The sequence below is a fragment of the Podarcis raffonei genome, chromosome 14 (genome assembly GCF_027172205.1).
Source record: "Podarcis raffonei isolate rPodRaf1 chromosome 14, rPodRaf1.pri, whole genome shotgun sequence".
NCBI lineage: Eukaryota > Metazoa > Chordata > Lepidosauria > Squamata > Lacertidae > Podarcis > Podarcis raffonei.
The window spans coordinates 10,334,177-10,349,134 of NC_070615.1; the positions used below are offsets into that span (position 1 = coordinate 10,334,177).

Below are 14,958 nucleotides of genomic sequence, written 5' to 3' on the forward strand. Positions count from 1 at the left end.
GAACCCATGTTGCAGAGTTGAAGATGAGAGCCTAGTAGAAGACTCACTTTGCCATAGCAATCTGGATTTTCCATACCTAAAACTGAGGTCCTTCACTATCCAATAATGCAAGTTATAGAAGTGAATGTTGGAAAACCACTGCAAGCTGAAGATGAAAGAAACCTTACCTTTTTGGGGCACTTGGTTGTGGTCCTCAGGCAGCACTTTCTGTGGCAAGCATGCTTGCATACTGAAATCAGGAACACAACAATTAATACACTCGAATGTTGCTGTATCGTGGCTGACGCTGACAGGAAAGCATTTTAAAAGGGGGAATTGGTTGAGCACCCCATCACACCTGCTGATTCCCTCCAGCATTAGCACCAAGAGGCAAATGCAGGATTTAAAACCTGGAGGGCCTTCAGAACATGCAACCTTCTGGTGTTCACTGTTGGCAACCAACTGTAGAGCTGACCTGTGTCCATCCTGAACTACTTTGTGTCATGGAAGGGGTAAGCAGAGGACAGTGGCAGGGTGAATTTTAGGAATTGGGTGCATAATTCTAATATCGGGAAATAGGGTGGTATAAATATGGCTTGTTTGTACACTACAACTTGCTGCTGCTTTTTCTGACTTATTTCAAAGAGGGAAAACAGTGAAAACTTTCACATGCAAATAGTCACTATTATATTCCATATGCTTTTTGGATCCAAGACAAATGTCTATGGGGGGGGGCATTTTAAAAAAAGGAAGGAAAGAGTGCAGATGGGAAGAGTGCATAGTAGATCAGTAAGAGTAAACGTTTCATACTTACATTTACAAACAGAGGCCTTGTCCATGATCCATATCAGGGAGGAACAGAATTCACAGTAAGTGGGAATGCTGTACTGAGTGGCCTTAAAAATGTGACCATTATGTTCTTCTACCTACAAGAAAAATTCAGTTTGACATTCAGTGACAGCTAAAAACAGTTTTGAGTGTTTACCCTTCTGCTAAAAAGCTAAACTAAGCTATACCAAAGCATTTCAGACAGCTACTATTTCACTGTTTGGGTGGAATGCTAAAAGCACATTCTTGGCCCTGCTGGCTCCCTGATATCCCAGAATGCGTGTGATATGCCAAATAATTTAACATATAAAAATGTCCTACTTGATCAGACTCATAATCCATCCAACCCTGTGGCTGCCCCAGAAAGTTACAACCATTAGAAAGTTATCAGAAGAGTACTGGCAGAGAATCCTAGTCGCTGATGCTCACAATTACACTTATGAGATTTTGATATTCTCCCACTGTCATATCTTAGTTCACGAGGGACTGTGCAATTGGGGAGCCCCAATTTTCTTGTCATTAGTAATGATGCTGAGCAAGATCTGGGTTGTTCAACAGCAGGACAGTAGTCTAATGATTCAAATTATAAAGTGAACTAATTGCAGTCTGTAGTTCATTCTAAAAATAGCTGTTAGGGCAAGCAGATCTATAAATTCAACCACAGCCAAGTTAATGTGAAGAGTGTCACTCGGATAAGCACCAAAAGCAGAGTGAAATAAACTGAACTATGAATCCCATTGTCCATAAAGGCAAGCCCCAATGTTCTACATATTTCAGTTAAGATTACCAATATGTGTCCATACACACAGTTAGTACATTATCCCACAGAAGCCTTTGCCAACCTGGTACCCTCCAGATGTTATGGACTACAACTCCCAACACTTGCAACCGGAGGGCACCAAGTTGGTGAAAGCTGTCTTTAAAATTATAAAGCCACTATAAAATTAACCAAAAAACATGCTTTGTGAAGATCTCTTCCTGATCTATAACTCTGGGTTGTTTCAATAGGTGGAACAACTGTTACAGAACTGATTGCTTACTTTCTGAAAAATATATAACCACTTTATTCCTTTATGACTACAAGAATATAACTTTTTTGTTCAGGACCCATGAGCTATGGCTCATACAAAATTATCAGCCATTCTATGACTGTTATATCAAAGCAGAATGATGTGCTTGCATTCCGACACTAAAAGCCAATAGGATTCAAGAGGCACACAAGCAACATCTAATGAACTTGTGGACCAGTAGTTGTAGTGTTTGAGTTCATTATGAGGGAACAGACCAGGGGTGAGGAACCTGGTGCCCTTCGCACATATAACCCCCATCAGCCCCACTCAGCAATGGCAATGGTCAAGGGTGATGTAAGTTGTAGTCTAGCAACATCTAGAGAGTCACAGGTTCCCTACTCCTGGAACAGACCTTCCTAAATACTTGGTGCAAAATAATGCATTTAAACTAAACAATGAAAGAAGAAAGTTTCCAACTTACAACATCTGCTTCCTTCTTCCTTCTCTTTTTTCTTTCTGTTTTGGTTACCTGAAACAGAAGGAGCTAAATCAGAAATTAACAGGTACAGAATCTGATCTCCCAGTCACCCCTCCGGTTCATTCTGCCTCCTCATGTAACTTTCAATCCTTCACAAGCACTTTTCAAGGGCCCAATTAATGTCAGGTGGACATTTGGTATCTCCCATAATGCTTCTCCCCTGCCCAGTACATCCCTCTGTCATTTCACATCCAGCCTTCAGCACTCTAGCATTCCTAAGACACTGCTCAATTAGCTCTGGGGTGCTTGGAGGGGTCTAGAATCCTGCTGCCAGGGTGACACCAGTGCCTTTAAAAAGATACTCAACAGAGGGACTAATAAAGAACAATCCAGCCCTGACTATTTTAGTACTAACAACTGCCCTCTGCATGTTTTTCCATGCTTCCAGCTCTGTCCAATAGACTTGGTTCTATTTTAGAATGGCAGCCATTTAAAAGATGTGAGCCCATAGGTGTACAATTATGAGACTGTACAGTGGTGCCTCGCAAGACGAAAATAATCCGTTCCGCGAGTCTCTTCGTCTAGCGGTTTTTTCGTCTTGCGAAGCAACCCTATTAGCGGCTTAGCGGATTAGCGCTATTAGCAGTTTAGCGGCTATTAAAGGCTTAGCGGCTTAGAAAAAGGGGGGGGGAGCGAAAAAAATCGCAAGACTCGCAAGACGTTTTCGTCTTGCGAAGCAGGCCCATAGGGAAAATCGTCTTGTGAAGCAACTCAAAAACGGAAAACCCTTTCGTCTAGCGGGTTTTTCGTCTTGCGAGGCATTCGTCTTGCGGGGCACCACTGTATTCAACTAAGCAGGGCCAGCCCAATACATTTTGGCACCTGAGGCAGACCCCCAAATGATGTCCCCCTCCCTGCCAGGGAAGAAGGGGTGAGGGAAGATCTACATTGGGATCTGTTGCCCCGGTAAATCCTGCCACCTGAGGCAGTCACCTCACCTTGCCTCATTGGTGGGCCGGCCCTGAATAAGTATCTGCTGCCCCTGTGGATCCTGCCACCTGAGACGGTTGCCGCACCTTGCCTCATGGGTGGGCTGGGCCTGCAACTAAGTCCTATTCAAAGTAGACCCACTGAAATTAATGGACCTAAGTTAGTTGTGTTCATTAATTTCAATGGGCCTATTCTGTGTAGGACTAATGAAGGATACAGTCAATAGCTTGCAAAAATTATCTTCATCCACGTGCTTTTCTAGAGATGAGCATTCCCCAGGCACAAAGGTTTTACCATGTAAAAGAGATGTCCATCTCCAGTAAAGCATTATGCTCTGCAACAGTGGAGTGTGGTTTGTGTGGGTAAAGCTGCAGTCTTCTGGGGGTAGTGTTGCTGCTCACTGGGGTGGGGTGAGGTAGCACTGAGGTTGAGGGAGCTCTGGATTGGCAGCCGCTGCTCCCCAGGTATGCACACAACGCCTTGTCTCCTCCCAGAGCTGCCACTTCACCTTCTCACCTCACACTGACACTTCATGATCTTAATTTTGTGTTGATTACTGCAAGCTAACCTTTTCGAATTGCATTTGTTATTTAACTAATTAGGGAGACTATGAGAGATATTACAAACTGCAAGGAAAGTGGTTAGTGCCAGGACCTCAGCAACGAATGCCCTTTCTACAAAACAAAGCTTTAAGAGGCAGTAAGGTCACAAGAGGGAGGTTCTTAAAGTACAGAAAAAGAATGTGATCCTTATTCCAGTGCGATGTAAGAGTAATAATTTGGTAGGACCAGTTTACCTTTAAGGCAGTGCAATTCGAAGGCATATACTCTGTCATGTATTCATCCAAAAACACCTTGAATGTATTGACCCACACCCGGACAGGCGATTCACGCCAGTCTCTCTGTTCAAGCCTCATTGTTTTTTCCAGAATTTGTTCAAAGAGAGCATGTAGGTCTTTGTACCGGATGCAGTTTCCATCACCCATCTATAAGGAACAAAGAAGTGAAAGTGGATTTTGTTCGATCTGCAACATTTCAAGTTTATTTATTTTTATATTGCAATACAAAGCAAGTATCAGTTTAAATCAAAGCTCAACAACAGTAGAGCAACAGTGCAAACACAAATTATAAGTAATAAACTTAATTAGCTTTGTTTGTTCTTAATATTGTTATCACATAGATGAACAGAAGATTGCAGCCACTTTGCTCCTCCCTCTAGTCCTGCTGCTGCCACATTGCTGTGAACTAAGCCATAATTTGGCTAAGTGTTATGTCCAAAACTGGATTCATCGGTTTTCTTGCTCTAGACCAGGGGTTGTCAACCTGGTCTCTACCGCCCATTAGTGGGCGTTTCAGGATTCTAGGTAGGCAGTAGCCCAGTAGGGGGTTCTATGGCACAAGCCGAATCCTCCTTCCATTGAGCACTGGTGGGCAGCAAGAAAATTTTACCATCAAGAAAAATGCATTAGTGGGCAGTAGGTATAAAAAGGTTGACTACCCCTGCTCTAGACAAACCATGAGCTGTAGTCAACCTAGAGAAGCTGTCAGATGTTAATTCACTTCCCCCTTTTAAGAGAGCTAATGTGTCACCCTGGTATGCAATAATAATGAGAAATTTCAAGGATTCTGCAAAGTTTTGAAATCTGATAGCAACCAAGAGCCTACAAGCTAAAGTTCTTCACTTCATAACATAGGAACCCTGCAACTTACTGCCAAAGCCGATGAGTAGAAACTGAGGATATTTTGTCGGAATTCTTTCAAGGCTTTTTTAAAGACAACATCCACCAGAGTGTCCTTTTGGCAGTCCTCACTATCAAGATCATTCATCTGTGAAACAACAGAATAAAGTTAAACCATATCATTAAATTTCAATAGCTAATGAGCAAAAGAACCTGAGAGGCGGAGGGAATGATAAGGTTAATTCCATCATGCTCTGGTGTGAGCTACCGTATTTACATGAATCGAATGTGCCATCGAATCTAATACACACCTGAATTTTCAAAACCTTTAAACAAAACAAAACAAATTGCTGGCGAATGTAAATGCGCCATGAAATCTAATGCGTACCATAATTTTTGCGACGTAATTTGGCCAAAAAAGTGTGCATTACATTCGAGTAAATATGGTAATTACAACTTGGGACACAGCTGAAATGGAGCTAAACTTGTTCTCACTAGGGGCAAGGAGTAGACTTAGCCCCATGCCAAACATGGACCATGCCAAACATGGACTTTGATTCTTAACTTTCTTGCATATACAGTGGTGCCCCGCAAGACGAATGCCTCGCAAGACGAAAAACTCGCTAGACGAAAGAGTTTTCCGTTTTTTGAGTCGTTCTGCAAGACGAATTTCCCTATGGGCTTGCTTCGCAAGACGAAACGTCTTGCGAGTTCTTGCGAGTTTGTTTCCTTTTTCTTAAAGCCGCTAAGCCGTTAATAGCCGCTAAGCCGCTAATAGCCGTGCTTCGCAAGACGAAAAAACCGCAAGACGAAGAGACTCGCGGAACGGATTAATTTCGTCTTGCGAGGCACCACTGTACAGTGGTACCTCGGGTTACATACGCTTCAGGTTACATACGCTTCAGGTTACAGACTCCGCTAACCCAGAAATATTACCTCAGGTTAAGAACTTTGCTTCAGGATAAGAACAGAAATTGTGCAGCGGCGGCGCAGCAGCAGGAGGCCCCATTAGCTAAAGTGGTGCTTCAGGTTAAGAACAGTTTCAGATTAAGAACAGACCTCCAGAATGAATTAAGTTCTTAACCTGAGGTACCACTGTAAAGTGAATGCCTGCACACCTCTGAAGATTAAGAAATGCATTGGAGATGCTATTATGGGTTGAGAAGAGGTACCTGCCCGCCAGCCCCACAACACTGATGGTCCCTGCCCCACTGACAAGAGGTCCTGCCACAATGCACAAGAAGTGTGTTTCTGTACCATGAGGAAACAGAGGCACAGTGCACCTGCATCCTCACTGCAATATCAGAGTTCAAAAGGGAACAAAATGCCGTCGCGCCGGGATTTAAATCGTCCCAGCCACACCCCCAAGCCTCCTGATTGGGTGCTCTGTGCTGTGACATGGCCAGGACACTTCACCGTGATGCGGGACGTTGTCCCGCCCATGCTGAGGTGGGAAGTGTGCCCGGGAGGCCAGAGCGCAACATGCCCCCGCTGTGAGGCGGAAGCGACCTGTCACAGAATAGTAAGATACCCACAATTAAAAGACCATCTTATAAGCAATTCTACTTATATATAACTTAAGAGCTCTGCTTGATCCAGCTATCAGATCAATCTAGTCTAGCTTCTTGTTCCCCCCAAAGTCCAGATAGATGCTTCCATGAAAAGCACAAAACAGGGCCACAGGCAATAAGTGCATTTCACGCAGCTTTTGTGGACTAATTGGAATTCAGTTGCCTTCATAATACAGTGGTACTTCAGGTTACATACGCTTCAGGTTACATACGCTTCACGTTACACACTCCGCTAACCCAGAAATAGTGCTTCAGGTTAAGAACTTTGCTTCAGGATGAGAACAGAAATCGTGCTCCGGCGGTGCAGTGGCAGCAGGAGGCCCCATTAGCTAAAGTGGTGCTTCAGGTTAAGAACAGTTTCAGGTTAAGAACAGGCCTCCGGAACAAATTAAGTACTTAACCCGAGGTACCACTGTATAGCTATAATGGCTAATGGCCGTGCCAAAACTACCCTTTGTAATTTTTCTCGATAAAAGATATGAGATGCAGGACTCTTGGGCTGTCCATTTTTAAAGTTCAGTTACCTTTTTCAAGAGGAACTCATCCATGCTTTTCAAGTCACTGACGCTGGTTATGATCTGAAGGGCGTCATTCTGCCACTGTGCAGGTTCCATTGTCACATTGCTGATTTTCAGGCTGCGCTTTCGCTTCACCTTGGGAGACGGCTCTTTGTTCTCCTTACATTCCCTTCGATAGATGCCAGACAACTCAGGACTCCTTGGGGGAGTCAGTTCTAAAAAGGGCAAAGTAATGCATGTCGCATCAAGCAGCAGGGTGTTCCAGCTCAGACATCTATTGCAAGCATCAAGGCTCCAGTTCAAAGGTTCTTTATTCCTCTGGAACCTTGACGTGTGCGCAAGGAGCTGCTGCATGCCTAAAGGATTCCCAACCCACTGCGCTGTCAGGATTATTCTAGGAAATCTAAGGCAAATTATGGGCAAATACTGGATACAGCTGCCAAGAGGTAACTTTGTACAGTGTGCTTGCAACCACTGGGAAAGTTCCTCCTTACTACTTGGCAAGACAAGAGAGACAACTAGCTTACAGAGCGGTACATTGTGATTTGGCAAAGGGTTGTCTGCAGTCACGCTGTATCAAGCCCCTATGTCAGAATCCCTCCCCCTGGAAACAGTATGGAACAGGCGTCAGCAACCTCTTTCAGCCGTGGGCCAGTCCACCGTCCCTCAGACCATGTGGTGGGCCAGAATATATTTTGGAGGGGGGAAATGAACGAATTCCTATGCCCCACAAATAACCCAGAGATTGTCACCCTGTATCAAGCACTTATATCAGAATTCCCCCCCCCCTGTAAACAGTATAGATCAAAACTGGTATGAAATCCCTCACTGCTTATTTTTTCCTCTGTGTCTCATATGTAACCTCTCACTACCTGAAATCTGCATAAAAATGCAATAGTGTCATTTCTCTTACCTTCTTCATGTTGTAGACCTGAAATAATCTCCCTTCCTGGTGCATCTTGATCAGAATGCAACTCTAACAGCTCTGACTGGGTAGAAAGCTTCTCCCTGTGTGTTTTCTTCTCCACTTGTCTCCCTTTCCCCCAAAATCTCATCTTGGCTCTTTGAGGCCTGCTAAAAGGCAAATGAAAAGAGAAATTGCTTCAAGTCAGGCTGCCAGTTTTATCCCGTACGTTCTTGTTGCAATGTAAATATCCCCTCCTAAACATTTTCTAATTGTCACTTGGAAAATAGGAGGAAAGTAATGCGAGTATGAATATTCAATCCAATTAATTCAATTCTACATTGTATCACACTCAGCTTCATACAAAGGCTTCATCAGTTCAGCTTTTAAATATGGGATTTGTTTGACAGCACCCCCATGTTAAACAAACAAACAAACAAACAAACAAAGAAAGAAACCTATCAGAAATACATTTTTAAAATGTGGTTAACTGCATTATTCTCATCTCAATTACATGCTTCTGAACTGGCTCTAAGTTAAGTCATTAGCTCTCAGGAAGATTTGTCAAGCAACCAAGTCAACAAATGCTACACTGCTTAAATAGCACATTATAGAATGCTGCCTGCTACCAGAGATTTATATAGAATTTAGTCATATGTATCCTCCAACAAGGTCAGGTTGTTTTAATTGCCAGTCTGGAATTAAAAACAACCTTTGTAGTACAGCTAAGGTGCTCAAAGTGCAATGCAGGTCTCTCTACAGAGAAAGAGAGGATCGCTTCCTGCCCCACACATCATATTTTGTGCATCTTTCGGTGGGACCAAAAGATGGTCTTGCCTTTCCCATCAAATTCCAGCCAATCACTATCAAGCATTATAACCAGAGTTGGCAATACACCTTCTTCCCATTCTTCCAAAGGTGCTGGAGGCTATAAGAATAGATTTGGCAGTCAATTAACTTTTGCTTTAGCTGAGAGCAGCTTCAGACATTGCAAGTAAGAGTGTTAATGACTTGCAATCTTTCCCTTCTTTCTTTACTTGTGTGGAATGTCTGAAATAGTCACTCATACAGTTTCTCCTCAGAGGCTTCCTATGAGTTTTAAGAAACTTTGCAAGGCAGTGTTAGTTTACACTGTTCATTTTTCTATGTTGCTGTATCATTGCTGCACTTAATCTCCTGTATCACCAGAGGCTCTAAAGTCTCTGCCATGCCATGAACATACTTTCCTTTGATCATAACTGCTTCCTTAACCCTTAGAAACAAACAGACCAGCTCCCTGTGAAAAGTCTCCTTTACAAAATAACTCCTCATATACAGAAAACACATTAGTTGTGAAAACAAGGTGGTACAAAAATTATTGAAGACAATGCTTCTGGTCATTCAGATTCACCTTAAATTACAGCAGATTGATTTTAATGAACAATTTATCCTGGGTTAACTGTTTGATTTAAATCCTGTAACGTCCTACACGCCACAGGATCTCTTGTGCTGGGCATTCCAATGACAGCTCTATTCCATGCAGATGCATTTCTCATCATCTCATGAGAGCTAACTCCGCAAATGGAATCATACAGTCAAATATGTTATCTGCACCAATTCCTCCCTCCAAAATGTGTAATCTTTTATGCAAACGAGAAAACAAAATATGTTGATGAACAGAATGGCTTTTTGAAATTTGTCCACACATACAGGAAATAAAATGCAGATATGAAGGAAAAAGAAAATTAGACGCAATTAACTCAGGATCTCCCCCTTTCTTTTGGCTAAACATTTTATACCTTCCATCTGCAGTTGCAGTCTTCTGTGCAGCTGCCAGTTTTCCAATCTCTCCTTGGGACATTGTTTTGTGAAGCGTTGTTTGGCCTTCATTTGAAGAGAAGCGCTGGAGCAGCTGCAACAATTAGAAGCACAATAAATACTTCAGAACCCACAAGGTTGCTGGATATTGTAAGGATACATAATCATCTCACAATGGTGTAGATATTTAAGCTGCTGCAGAGAATACAACTCACTATGAAAAATATACTTGGAGGAAAAATGGTTTGCCTTGACTTCTGCTTGGTTGCCGAAGAACCAGCTATATAAGGAAAACACCTACAGGTCCCTTGTTACAGAGGAAAGGAATATGCAGTACATCAGTCGCCTGCCACTATTGGCTCAGAAAGTCAATAGCAGAGAAAACAGCAAGGAGCTCCATGTTTATTTTCTGTCTGATGTATTTTCGGAAGCTGCCAGATGGTGCCTGTGGACTCGAGTTATACTTCCGAAAATGCTTCACACCCTCTTTATAAGATGTGATTATGGATTATGGTAGAGAGGTTTGCTATAGCAACTTTTCCAGGCACAGCAAGGTTGGGGGGGGGCGCTGTCTAGCAGTTTACTGGAAATTCAGATATGAGAAATGAACACAAAGCAGTTTATTGGAAATGATTTTTTTCCCTGATGAGACTGAGCATAGGGCTAGATAAGGGAAAGGAAGGGAGAAGAGCTGGAGTCCTCACTACAGTCAAAATCAGTGGGCTGTGAATTTTCAGTTTCAACAGTAACATTGAAGCAATAGTAACATTGCTAAAGAACAACAATGAAATAATGCCCCACTCTCCCTTTTCTGGACTTAATAGTGGATTCAGGCCAGGTGAGACCTGCAGGCAGAAGTTCACTGTTCATAGCTCTTGAATAGATACATGTATGAATCAGCAACAAGACATAGCTAGCCTGTCTGTGCTCCTAGAGTTGCTACATGCACTGCCTTGTCCCTTGAACTTAACTTGGTTTAGTAAGATGATACAGGAACAAGACTTGTACTTGTGCCTGAGAAAAGACCTGCTGGAGCAGACCAAAGACCTATCTGGCCCAACATCCTGTTTGCCATTGTGGCCAATGAGATGCCTCTGGAAGACCAGGAGTAGGATGCAAGAGCAAAAGCCCTCTCCTGTTGTTGTTCCCCATGGCCCTCACAATGAGTAGTCACTACAAGTCTTAGCCTCCATTAATTTGTCCGATTCCCTTTTAAAGTCAGCTAAGCTGGTGGCCCTCACCACGTCATGTGCTGGCAAAATCAAAAGATTTTTGTGCGAAGTAGTACCACTATCATACTTTTCTCACTCACATTTTAAAAAGAAAGTAAAGATCCCCAAACATGATAACCTTTCCATATAGAGAAATTGCCCACAATCTTTTGAGTTTTTCTACGCCTTTTCCAGTTCTAAAATATCATCTTTGAACTGTGGTAACCAGAACTGTACACAGTAGTCCAAGTGTGATCACTTGTGAAAAGCCAGAAAGTCTTCAGTCAACTACAGTTTCCCACTGCATTTGAAACATGGAACTATAGTTACCCAGTTCAGAAAAGCCAGCATCTTTAACTACTTATTGAAGTCGTTTTTTGCCAGAAGTACAGTATAACACCAGGAATTATCCTACTGATGCTCAAACTGTCAAGCAAGAGAGCAGTTGTGTTGCCTAGCGACCACTCAGAATGCTTTGATTCTTCATTCTAGAGCTCTGATTGGCTGCGTGGTTGTGAAGGAGTTTTTCCCTTGTATGGTTGCCCAGGCCTGCACTCTATTTCTCCAAATATTATATAATGTACTGTAGATATAATATTATACACTGCTTTTGTTCCATTTACCCTCAATAAAATAGTAGAATAAGCCTGTAATTTATGGACATTTAACTCGTGTGCATTCTGCTTTATGTGCTTGGCAAAAAAGACGTATTATAGTTGTTGTTGTTGTTTTAAAAAATAAATAAATTAAAAGGGGAGTGGAAAGGAGGTGGGTGTCTGGGGGAAAAGATTTGCACAATTCAACCCCCACCGAACCCAATATACTTTGACTATACATAATTTTGGCTTTGGGTGCAATGTCCAGTATGTAACCCCCTGCAAGTTGTGTATTTACTGTAAAGGTAAAGGAACCCCTGACCATTAGGTCCAGTCGTGACTGACTCTGGGGTTGCGGCGCTCATCTCGCTTTATTGGCCGAGGGAGCTGGCATACAGCTTCTGGGTCATGTGGCCAGTATGACTAAGCCGCTTCTGGCGAACCAGAGCAGCGCACGGAAACGCCATTTACCTTCCCGCCAGAGCGGTACTTATTGATCTACTTGCACTTGATGTGCTTTCAAACTGCTAGGTTGGCAGAAGCAGGGACCGAGCAACGGGAGCTCACCCTGTTGCGGGGATTCAAATCGCCAACCTTCTGATCGGCAAGTCCTAGGCTCTGTGGTTTAACCCACAGCGCCACCCGCGTCCCAGTGTGCATTAACTGTACGGGTTTCTTTTCTCTCTTGATTCCATCTGATTTATTTCAGTCAGTCTGCTAACAGTTTTAGGATCCTGGCTTGTTCCAAACCTAGCAACCATAGTTTCCCAAGGGATCTGGTCTGTCAAGTCACAAGAGTCATGACATTGCCCTCATGCAAAAAGGGGTTCATTGGGGCTTCTATGTGTTGAAGGCAGAACAGGAAAATTGTTTGTCCCCCCCCCCTTTTTGCTAGACAGGGGCCAAAGGGATTTGGGTACTTAGCTGTGCCTGATGCAACACCTTTACCATGAGGAAAGAAGATGCTGAATCAGCGTAAACATTTGTAAACTGAAACAAAACCCAGCAAGCACCTCCTGGCCCCTTAAACATTAACACATTCTTATTGTGAATTAGCTTTGGTAGACAAGCTCATACTTTATTGCAGGTGTGGGGAACCTTTGGCCCTCCTGATGATGCTGAATTACAACAACAGTCATCCCCAGCCAGCATGGCCAATGGCCAGTGGTGATAGGAGCAACATATGGAGAGTCAAAAATTCCACACCCATGCTTTATCGGATGGACTATGAATGACTATAAGGACTTCAGTCAGTTAAGTTTTACATTTCAAAGCTAATTCAATATTCTCAAGTGGAATATTGCATACCACTATCATACTTTTCTCACTCACATTTTAAAAAGAAAGTAAAGATCCCCAAATATGATAACCTTTCCATATAGAGAAATTGCCCGCAACCATTTGAGTTTTTCTACACCTTTTTCAGTTGTAAAATATCATCTTTGAACTGTGGTAACCAGAACTGTACACAGCAGTCCAAGTGTGATCACTTGTGAAAAGCCAGAAAGTCTTCAGTCATCTACAGTTTCCCACTGCATTTGAAAGAAGGAACTATAGTTACCCAGTTCAGAAAAGCCAGCATCTTTAACTACTTATTGAAGTCGTTTTTTGCCAGAAGTACAGTATAACACCAGGAATTATCCTACTGATGCTGAAACTGTCAAGCAAGAGAGCAGTTGTGTTGCTTAGCGACCACTCAGAATGCTTTGATTCTTCAATCTAGAGCTCTGATTGGCTGCGTGGTTGTGAAGGAGTTTTTCCCTTGTATACTTGCTCTGGACCAGGCCTGAACTCTATTGAGAGCCAGTGTGGTGTAGTGGTTAAGAGCAGTAGATTCGTAATCTGGGGAACCGGGTTCGCGTCTCCGCTCCTCCACATGCAGCTGCTGGGTGACCTTGGGCTAGTCACACTTCTCTGAAGTCTCTCAGCTTCTCAAGTGGAAAAAAATTAATAACGACTCTAAAAGAACGCTCCAGAAATTTAAAGAAAAATTTAAACTTGTTTAAAAGAAGTTCAACCACTTATATGTAAAACTGTTCTTTCCTTTGGAGAAGAACCAGTGTTTGGTGATAAAATCACTGCTTGGCACACAGGTTTAATCTCTGGCATCTCCAGTTAAAACTGTCAGGTAGATGGTGATGGGAGAAGAGACCCTTATCTTGAGATTCTGGAGAACCTCTTATTAGCCAGTGCTATAAGACAGATTCCAACTTACTATATTCCACATACACTTGCCAAAATATCCAAGCTTATTTCCTGCTTAAATTCTGAATAACTGTATTCATTTCTCAGTTATTCATATACACTAACAAGGGGAAATCGCAAAGGAGAAGAATATATGAGGAAATACGAGGATATATGATAGCCATCTTCAAATATCTCAAGGGCTGTGACTTGGAAGATGAAGCAAGCTTGCTTTCTCCTGCTCTGGAGGGTAGGACTCTAACCAATGGCTTCAAATTACAAAACAAGGGGATTCCGACTAAACATTAATAAGAACTTTCTGACAGTAAGAGCTGTTTAACAGTGGAACAGTCTCCCTTGGGAGGCTGTGGAGGTTTTTAAGCAGTGGCTTGATGGCCCTCTGTCATAGATGTTTGAGCTGAGATTCCTGCATATCAGGGGGTTGGTCTAGATGACCCTTGGGTCCCTTCCAACTCTACAATTCTATGAAATCCAAAGTGATAATCATAGAGAAGTATGTATGGGTTTATAAAAACCTCTTGATGTGTGTGGCTGGAATGCAACCTATTGTGCAAGCAAGAGTCATATCTTTTGCTCTGCTCACTTTTGGCCTTTGGTCCTGCCCACCACTGGCATTGTGACCCCAGAAGGTTGTCCATGAGAGAATGTGGTTCCTGGATTGAACAATGCTCCCTACCAGTGGTGCACAAGTACAATCTACCCAGCTTTGCTATAGCAACCGAACATTTGACTGTAATGCAGTAGAAGATAAAAGGACCATATAGCTTCACTATATCTGTAACTAAGAATGGCTTCACTATAGATATTATTGCTTTGCTGACATCTTTGGAAAAATAGCAGGCTAGTGAAATGCGATCGATCTCCATACTTTGTGAGAAGATGAACAGTAACCTCTGATTGCACCTCCAACTGCAGCCAAGAGAGAGATTTGGAAGGATAAAATGTTAATCTCCCAACTTCTCTATGTACTGAAATTTATTCAGAAGCTTCAGAACTATAAATCACAATAAACTATGTACACCACTTAGAGATGAATATATTGTTGAAATAAATAAAATAAAACTAGAAAAGTTTGCGACCAGAAAAATTTCCTGCTACATAAAAAAATGTTTCTTTTTCCTAGACTTGAGATTGATCTCCCAACCACACAAGTAAGTTATTCAAAAAAGGATGTCATTTCTGGTGCAGAACTC

At 42.5% G+C, this 14,958-nt stretch overlaps 1 protein-coding gene across 6 annotated transcripts in view; it reads right to left on the minus strand.

Annotated features, from left to right (window-relative positions):
- The window catches only part of MYO9A (myosin IXA), a 183,915-nt gene that overhangs the window by 51,150 nt on the left and 117,807 nt on the right, over nucleotides 1-14,958 (minus strand). For all 6 annotated transcript variants that reach the window (XM_053364314.1, XM_053364312.1, XM_053364310.1 and 3 more), the window contains 8 exons: nucleotides 9,735-9,847; nucleotides 7,966-8,126; nucleotides 7,059-7,267; nucleotides 4,995-5,111; nucleotides 4,082-4,270; nucleotides 2,299-2,346; nucleotides 794-905; nucleotides 168-229 (listed from right to left, as the gene is read on the minus strand). In XM_053364314.1, the coding sequence (XP_053220289.1) occupies nucleotides 168-229; nucleotides 794-905; nucleotides 2,299-2,346; nucleotides 4,082-4,270; nucleotides 4,995-5,111; nucleotides 7,059-7,267; nucleotides 7,966-8,126; nucleotides 9,735-9,847 (1,011 nt within the window). The remainder of the gene's footprint in view (nucleotides 1-167; nucleotides 230-793; nucleotides 906-2,298; nucleotides 2,347-4,081; nucleotides 4,271-4,994; nucleotides 5,112-7,058; nucleotides 7,268-7,965; nucleotides 8,127-9,734; nucleotides 9,848-14,958) is intronic.